This window comes from Diadema antillarum, unplaced genomic scaffold, assembly GCF_040938485.1.
Source record: "Diadema antillarum isolate AM-2024a unplaced genomic scaffold, OU_Dant_1.0 scf00000069, whole genome shotgun sequence".
Lineage (NCBI taxonomy): Eukaryota > Metazoa > Echinodermata > Echinoidea > Diadematoida > Diadematidae > Diadema > Diadema antillarum.
Genome location: NW_027270958.1, coordinates 911988 through 921835, shown reverse-complemented (window position 1 = coordinate 921835; position 9848 = coordinate 911988). Strand labels below are relative to the sequence as shown.

Below are 9848 nucleotides of genomic sequence, written 5' to 3'. Positions count from 1 at the left end.
GGTATATCGATTCTCAGTATTGCCAGTCCAATGAGTCAACGGAGACAGAGAGAAATACTTTGGAGTCTACACTGAGTTCAAATGATGTTCTCTGTTCCGTCCAGTTTGCACTGTTTGAAAAGACAATTCGCAGAGGATATGTCTGATGTTTAAGTGATGGCTGCTGCAGATGAATCAGCGGAAAACAACACAGTCACTCAGGTCAGCTGCGACACAATAAACGTCAACAATGTTGTAAATCTTAGGGCATAGGGAGAGACTGAGTAACAGACACAGTTCGTGGCAGAATGACGGAATATTCACGCTACACGTTCCCACAATTTCTGCTCGTGGACCGCCGAACAAGAACTTCTACTCGAAAGAGTCTGCAGTCGTTCGAAGTGGAAAGTGATCTCACCCTCTCTCGCGAACTCGGAGAACATGGAGAAATATTGCTGATCAGGGCTCTCCCTCTATGGTTTGATGAAAGAGGCACTAGTATTTAGATACCTCCCTTGCCTTGTTAGATAGGCCTATGCTGGCTACAGCTGCATCTGTCTGTACTGCTGGCAAAGGAGGTACAGTTTATTGTCAAGAAAGCAGCCGTGAATACAGGACACCAGCAGAGAGCCATGTTAAAAAAAGATAGACTGGAAAGAAAGCGATCTTGATCACTTGCAAGACGGTATTCTCGCGCGACAGGCCTGACAGACTCTGTACATCATGCAGAAAGGAAGTCTGAGTTGAAGCTCCATGCTGTGTGTGTGTATATATGTGTGTGTGTGTGCAGTGCTTGTGTGGAGTACAATACCGTGCTGGCTTACAAATTCCACCGAGTCCCATTCCCCATTAGGCCGGTGAACTCGAGTAAGTTGAAGACGACGTGTATACATGTGAGGCCCGTAATGTCCTTGTTATGGTATATGACAGATGAATAATATCCCGTATACTCAGCCCAGCAGGCAGTGGAAATACGGAAGTATATAACATTCACACTCTCTGTCTTTTCAGGCCCATAACGAGGATATATACATAATATACATACATCTATAACATATGAAGACTTTGTTCGCAAAAACCGATAAGTCCATATTTGCCAAATGGAGATATTTGCGATTAAAGGTCAAGAAAAATAGAGAGAGTAATAAGAAAATTGTTGCTTCTTTTGACCATAACTTCAAAAATGTACCTTAATATATAGTGACCAATATATCATTTAAAAGGTATTATTTTGTACTTTATGACAGAGACCGTACTTCAAAAACTTCAAAAATGGACTTATCGGTTTTTGCGAATAAACTCTTCATATATATATCATGAAGGGGGTGTCAAAATTCAACTGAATTCGATTTATATAAGAATAATAGTAGACATTTATAGAGCGCCTTTTCCACTGGATGCAAAGCGTTATGACATGTCATCCCTGGTCACCATAGGAGATAAAATATATACAAAATACCAGGCAGTGACAGTATAAGTCCAGTGCACATTATAGGAACATCAAAATAGATAAGTGTTCAAGTTTTGTTTGAAATGATCAAGTGTGGGTGACGATTTGAGAAGAGGAGGGAGCTTATTACACAGCCTAGGAGTAGAAGAAGAGAAAGCTGCATCTCCGGCTAGTTTTTTCGTGTGTGGTTGAGTGAAGGTAACGGATGATGAAAGACGAGTGCCCCTAGAGTGAGAGTGTCGTACCAGACACTCCCCAATGTACTCTGGAGCTCTTTCTGTTAAAAAAACAACAAACAAAAGTCCGAACTAACCATATTTCGTTCAAATCAAAATTTGACAAGAGGTGACAGAGCAAATAGTATAGCAAGAAGAAACAGAGAGGAAATAGACACGAATCTGAAACAAACAAAAAAATGATATGACTGGGTGCATAACCTACATAACTGCCAATAACATATATTATCAAATCTTATGTTTTCATACTTCTTGAACTGGAACTAGTGGACCTTTCTTAGGGAGTCAACCGAGTGGGGTAGGGTCTGCGGGAGTCGGGGTGGATATATAATACTATATAATATATAATATATAATATATAATGTATAATGTATAATATATGATATATAATATATTATATATTATATATTATATATGATATATAATATATAACATATGATATATAAAATAATTTTGCTGTTGGTCCTTTGGTTAGATTTTCAGCAAATAATGGTAGATCGAGGAGGTTCAAGTTCTGAAGTTCCAACTACAACATTATTATTCAAGCAGCTGTCAGTTTTCTGTGGATGTAAAAGAATTACTTTTGATGTTCGATGTTAATGAAGCCGCTATCTTTCTGAGCAATTTGAAGATTCATTTTGAACACTAATATGACATCGAGTATTATTCAGATTGTTTACGTATTAAATAAAAAACAATTTCCCCTAAAAACGAAAGTCAATCCCGTCCACAAATATGTGCAAACGTGTGGATCAGAGCTATATATTGGGAAAATGTTTGAAACTGCAAGTACCCTCCCTTAAATCCGATTTTATCACCTTTCCGCTTAATTCCGACAAATAAAACTGATACGGCATCATCTTCAAGTATATGTAGCTCTCTATTCATCAATATGTCAGATTAGTGTCCGGACATGCCAAAGCAGTCCAATAATTTTGATTTTAATTTCATCAATCTTTGCGCAATTTCTTTTCGCACATCACCATGTCTACACCATCATGTATCGCTCATCTTTCAAAAGTAGGGATTGCGAAAAGTAATTTCCATGATAAAGGTGTATCCATTATGCAATGACACATGAATCAATCATCACACACCAGAGTTTATTTTCCCCTGCTACCTTCGCAGCAGAATTTATATTGTTACGAATTTAGTACGTCCTTATCTTTTCCTCGGGCCGGCCATCTTTTCAAGCAATGCTTATAATGGCGGCCCTCTGCATAATCATTTCTTAACTATAAATGTTATTCTTATCACTGCTGCATAGACATGCATACTGTATATTAAATTTCTTTCATATCGTTGTTTATGCAAGTCAAAAGACTGTGTTAAATTTACTTTACATATGTCCTACATGTTCATGATTATGTACTTAGTATGTATCGTGGTTTATGCAAGTCAAACGACTTTGCGTTTAATTTACTTTGTATATTTCCTGCATTTTCATGATTATGTAACTTATGTATATTGATTTGCATAAAATAAAGTATCTATCAAACAAACAAACAAACAATGTGCTCCTATCATTTTGTGATGAGGTATAGATCCAGTTTGGCTCAAACTTCTAATGTTTTGGGTGGAGGCATCGAAGAAGGGATCAAAGTAAATGAGAGAGTTGTGAATCCGTCTCTTGGGTAGATATACACAGTTTCATGAAAGTTATCGTTACACCTTTTTTGTCAAGATGCCATAACGCGGGAGCCGGCTGTCATCTTTCAGAAGCAGAACAAAAATGGAAACATGCTCGGTGCACAGCTGTGCGCGATGGACGGCGCAAAATATTTTAAGAGTTTGGTTGCAAAACGAATTAACTCCATTCTTGTCAATTTGGGACAGTTGAGATTAGACCTGATAATAACAAAGAAAATGATCAGAAAATACAAATAATGTGGGATATTGTCAATCATAACTTCAGGAATATTCCTTGCTCGGCAACATTATCGTTGATTCGCTCCATCTGATGATAGACTCACTTCAAAATGTTAAAATATGACGTTTAACCCGTTTTGGCATGCTTGGGTCAAAATCTTGTCTTTCCTCATTACTTTCTGGCTCCCTGACTTTGTGAAAGATTCATCGAGAGAAGTGGAATATCCTATGAATGTCCTCACTCCGTACAATCAGCTATTGTTGTTTTCTGGGAAGTACCAAGGATTTTTTCCCCTTTCCCAGTCGGTAGTTCACCCTGTCTTTCACAATGTGATGATGTGAGCTTAATTGGCTTGAGAGCAGGTCAGGTTTGAGAAAAATCACACTTCAAATTATTATCACAGTTACGCCCCACTTGCCATCATGCCAAGATCGACATAAGGCATGATATCAAAACCAATACCATCATCACTGCGTTATCTTTCATTATTGTAATATGAATCATTTTTCATTAGCAAAACTGCAAAGTTTAATCAACTTTGGTATAGATCTAACCCTGGTAAGGAGAGTCTAGCTATTGTATATGACATCATGCGTGCTACTGCCTGATCCCCCATAATCGATGCTCTGCATAAAGCAGAGATAACCGCACACAGTGCGCTAGAAAGTACGGACAGTGGGCGTGGACCAGTGCTGTATATTAAGACTGGCTACAGACCAACACAAGAGGTCGCTATTGTAGAAAGATCACCAGCAGGCATGACCGTATTCCTTCCTCTGCTGTGGTTACACTGTGTTTTGATGAAAGGTTTTGTTCCCCAAAAGGAAAAACAGAAAATGAAAACAGAATTGTATAATCATGTGTGATTTCAGCTTTTCTATAATCATGAGGTGAAATAATTAATGAAGTTTTAGTGAATGTATTTTTTATCAACAATCTCGTTCTATTAGATGTAATGTAATGTATTGTAATGTAATGTAATGTAATGTAATGTAATGTAATGTAATGTAATGTAATGTAATGTAATGTAATGTAATGTAATGTACAATGTAATGTATTGTGAATGTATGACAAGAGGAAAGAACTAATATCATTTTTTTTTATATATGGGTATTTTATTTTATTTTTTCCCCTTCTTCCTCCTTATGATTGCCAACTTTAGCTGATTATGTTAACAAATGATCCTAATTGATGTCTTAAGTTAACTCATTTGTATATATATCCGAAACCATTCCCCCTCTTAGAGATGGCATCATGAGAAGTGGGGGTGGATTATAGTCTTAGGTTGTATATCCATGCATCTTTGAATTCAGTTTCAGTAAGTTTTGATTTCTCCGCTTCTATAAAAGAAATCAGCCTTATGTCAATATGAAAGATATTCACAAGTCATGAAAATATAAACAACAGTTACTTTTCAAAATAAACAATTGTGTAAAATAATACGTACATAATGCATGGTATTATATGAAATTTGCGCTGAAGTTAGGTTTTCCCTCGCGTGTGATACTTTCTGACGTTTTCTTTTTTCCTTTCTCTCTCTTAGTATTTTTATCGATGATACCTGAAAATTCGTAAGATGTAAAAACAAGAATCATTGCGAAAGGATTTTTTTATTGTTATTTCATTGTTATTTACATTTGCCGTATAGTATGATATAATGATATATCACTATATTGCAAGGTATACCTTGCAAATTTATTTTCAGGAAGTGATATCATAGACTCAAAGAAAAGGAGAGACAAAAAGAATGACGAGATAGTATTACTGTAGACAGTGAGAGAGAAGGGGTGCAGAGAGAGAGAGACCTTCAGACAGAGACAGACAGACAGACAGACAGACGAACAGACAGACGTTGATCCCCAAATTTCTCATCGGAATATCATTTCATATCTTATATGGTTTATTTCCATTTTGTTTCGTTTTCTTCATTTTTCTTTTTCGGGTTATATACGATGTAAAATTTTTAACAATTAAGATTCAATGGCATTTTGTTTTTCTATTAATTTGTGTTTCTCAATTTTTGTTCGTCTTGTTCGTTTGACGAAGCTAATTAGCTTCCTTTTACAATGAGTGAAAATTCACAGCATTCCATTTTCACTGTCACATTCATTGTCCTGTTAATGAGCATAATAATTAAAGGCATGATTTACCATTTTGCAGATGAAACAAAAACCCAACTTAAATGCTTTAAAATAGTTCTAAAATGTGAGTTAGGGATAGAAACAACCAATGTAAAAATATGAATCAGTATGATTAATGTTATAAGTATATTGTTGAATATACAAAGTGGGAACAATAGTTATATTAAAAATGTTTCTAGACTAAACCGACTCTACAGTTATGGTTAGGTAAGAAAAATAGTGATATCTCCTTATAGTTTAAACTTTATTGCAGAATTTTACGTGGTAGGATGTTCTGTGATACAAGTGACCTACACATTTGCATCAAATCTGATCTCGAACATTTTTTTAAATCACTACTCCCAATGGTAAACAGCACATTTATGGAATCTTACTTTCTTTGAGCCCCTTTCCATGCGAATGATGTAATTTGCAAATGCTACCACAATATTTAAAAACTAAAACCATTTTTCCCTTACCTGCATTCCATTATGTTAGAATCGTGACGTTTGGTTCTGATGTGTACACCGCATTATTGTGTAATAATAATATAGACGTATATTACATGACGGCATATGTGCACGATCGTCAATATCGCATGTACCGGAAGACGGTATATAAGAGAAGCCGAGAAGGAGAAGGAAAAAACAAAAAAGTGCCAGGACCTGGCCTGAGAATTTCGCTGTTTGTGGAATATAAGCACTATTGTATAGTCGGACCACTTGGAACAGCACCAAAGCGCAGCCATAATGACGTTGGAGGACGCGGGTGTACCCGACCGAGTGCAAACACTCCTGCTCAGGACGGCGAGAATCCTCAAAAGAAGTATTTCATAGACGTCTCAGGTTCCAGGATGAAACACGACGTCATGTTAATCTCTAGTGACATCTTTTGATGATAAAGACAGTAATGATAATCATCATCACCACCGCCATCATCATGGTCATCATCATCATCATAGTCCTCATTGTATTCATCATCATCATAACAATGATTAGTTATGCGCCAATATATATTATCCATCATGAATAGATGCAGAGAAAGGCAGGCAGAAATTATGAAGAGAGATTTTATGAGAAAGAGGATGAAGGAGACATTTTACAAATATTTGACTTCAACCTTGTAGTGAAGAAACCATGTCCCTGAACAACATGGAATATCATTTTATCCGTCGATAATTTAGAATGGCAATTATTTAAGCTTTCCCCTATAACTCAAGCACTCAGGCACCTTTACATTTTTATACAATGATGGCTTTCCTTTTTATTTTTTAAAGATATACAATTTAACACTCATATCTTTTGCCAAAAATGTACCTGTATAATAAAGTGTAATCCAGCTCCATGTTGAAAGTAATCGAAGATAATTGTAGAAGTTTCTTAAAATTTGGATATGAAGAAAGTTAATGGACTTCAAAGTTCGCAGGCTTTCATGCATGAAGTGCTATGGCATATAGTACTCATGGTAGTAGCATCAGCACCTAGATATACGAGTCACAGTCCCCGTAATCGCCCTGTTATTATACTCTTCATTAGATTCTATCTTTTATTGATATCAAAAAGAAAAACTTGAATATGCCAATCGCATATTAATCATCTGTCATTGTCGTAGCCTATCAATTGTAACTTTAAGGGGACAAAAACTGAAAGTACTGAAGTAACATAAATTTTCGACGAGAGCATGATTTTTGCTACATTTTGTTGATGAAACTTCGGATGAAATTGTACCTTGTAGGATACCCTCTACATCAAAATCAACTTAGACGTGAACCTGAATCACACAATAGCAATAAGGAATAAAATGCTAAACCTTAAAAACAATTCACACTGGACTTCTAGGTATATGCTAAAGTAGGTATATATCCCATGCAAAGCAGATCCTATACTTTATAAATAATAAAGAGTAATTTCATGAAAAAAAGTTAATACTAAATGCTGTTATCAGCCACTAAGGAGTGAATAAATTCATGACACATTAAACACATAGACGTCGAACATATAGGCTATCAACAATGAAAAACGGGCTCTGCACCCTGTACTTAATAATTTCATAAAGCAACGAATTATTTCAGGAGACAAATATCTAGATATTTTGTTATGACGTTTTAGTTGTCAGGACGGTTTTCGCGATGGGGTCTTTAGATTACACGAACAAGATATTATATAGGGGTCTGCAGACGATGATCCCTCAAAATGTTATATATTCATTTGGGTCACGTTGGTCGTTGATATTTCAATTCAATTCAATTCAAACTTTTTTTTTTCATTTTTCGAAAGGAACACAGACATTTCACTTTCTTTGGTAACAGAAAATAAGGTTAAATAAGCAAAACAAAGTAAACTGAGAAGAGTATAAAATAACCTTTTTATCATATTTCCCACTCATCTGACAGACATTGATATTAACATACACACACAGTCATGTAGTGCACTCCCCCCCCCACACACACACACACAAAACACACAAACTCACGTGGTCATTCTGTACCGCATGCGCGTTCCCATTTCTTTGGGAAAAGGGGCATAGGCCTACTATACTAGTATTTGATGGGCTCAATTTAGGAAAAATCTCGAAAATCATTGAAGAAGGGGGTCTTTTAGTATTCTTTCCCATATATCTTTAACCAGGGTAGTTTTCAAATCTTTCCCCACCAAACCTGAAGTAGGATCCCGAATAAGCCTTAGTTTCAACCCCCCCCCCCAAAAAAAAAAAGTCTGAAATAGGGGTAGTGCGGCTTCTTAATGTTTGCCCACGTTTTCCCGAATGTGCTTTACTGTGGATGTTTTGCTGCAAAGTACACGGGGCTGGCCCTCAATTCGTCACACTCTCAGGGAAGTACATCTTTTGTTCTGTTTTTGTGTTTGTTTCTGGGTTTGTTTTGTGTATGTGTGTGTGTGTGTGTGTGTGTGTGTGTGTGTGTGTGTGTTGTTGTTGTTGTTGTTTTTTGTGTGTGTATTCGGCATGAGAAAGTCTCTTAAGACATTCCTGTCCATGCAAATGCTCATGGAAATGTGGAAACTCTTCACCTCGACACTCTTCTTTCATTAAAGAGGTGATTTTGCTAACTTTTCTTCCAAAGTGATACAAGAGTGGGGGAATTTTGATGGCGTCCCTTCCAAAAGCCCGTGATAGGGGGTCAAATCCTAACCATTTCCGTCCCTCCAGGGGGCATCTCTAAGAATCTGGAACAATTAAGCATTTAAATATAGAATATATGTATATGAATGACTGTCTATAATGGCCGCGGGTGCACATCACTCTCATTCACGAACACAAAATAATATATTCATCAGTTTGTAAATCTGCTTTCTTCCGTCCACACTATTTTCCCTGCCACGTGTAGCATAAAGCGTGGAAATAAGTTGTTGGGGGTTTTGTCGGGTTTCGTTGCTGTTGTTGTTGAGGTTCTGTTCTGTTTTGTTTTGTTTTTCCAGACGGATCCGGCAGCTGATATGACCCAGTAATAGCATAGCATACCTATCATTTCAACCGTGATAAAATGTACTCCTCTTCCATTTTCTGTGAGCAGCAAACGTCGTCACAAGCGACTTACTGTCCTACAGAGAGGCGCCCAGAACTGCAGCAGTGAATGATTAAAAAGCTTGGTAGCTTTTAGTTGGTTCGAACAAAAACCTGAAAGAGTGGAGTTTCACGTTTTCTTCTGCTGGTTTTGTGCGTGAGGGGCAAAGAGGGTCATACTTCAGGATCGAAATAAATTACTGTATGTACTTCCATGACGCATCGTTCCATTGCGCATGCGCAAGTTGAACTACGATCTCTAACGTGGCGATAATACGCTCAGCACAACTGACGACGAGGCCCGGCTGGCTAAATACTATCTGATTGTAATTGGAATTATTAATCGTAGTGTTTTGGAACCAGTCAGTCGACAAAATGTCTTCCTCTGGAGACTTTAACAATCCGTTAAGGAAATTCAAGCTTGTCTTCCTAGGCGAGCAGAGTGGTAAGTTGTGCCGGCTAAAGGCCGAGAGGCGACGCCCGGCCCCCTTGATATTCGTTCACATTTTGTCCGCAGTCTCCGTAGACATACTGCTGGTGCTGTGTGTAGTAAACCCGAGCCGAGTGTGAAACTGTGATATATTTACTGTAGTCTATGGAAGAGTACCTCGTCTGCCTGGTTGTACAGTTGGAGTAACTCTGGCCATCATGATAAATTCCGTAAATAATTTGTA

General features: G+C 37.2%; 1 protein-coding gene across 2 annotated transcripts in view; it reads left to right on the top strand.

Annotated features, from left to right (window-relative positions):
* Positions 1 to 9433: 9433 nt before the first annotated feature.
* The window catches only part of LOC139716729 (ras-related protein Rab-6A), a 37184-nt gene continuing 36769 nt past the window's right edge, over positions 9434 to 9848 (top strand). For both annotated transcript variants that reach the window (XM_071628259.1, XM_071628260.1), the window contains exon 1: positions 9434 to 9619. In XM_071628259.1, coding sequence (XP_071484360.1) covers positions 9550 to 9619 — 70 coding nt within the window. In that variant the 5' untranslated portion in view covers positions 9434 to 9549. The remainder of the gene's footprint in view (positions 9620 to 9848) is intronic.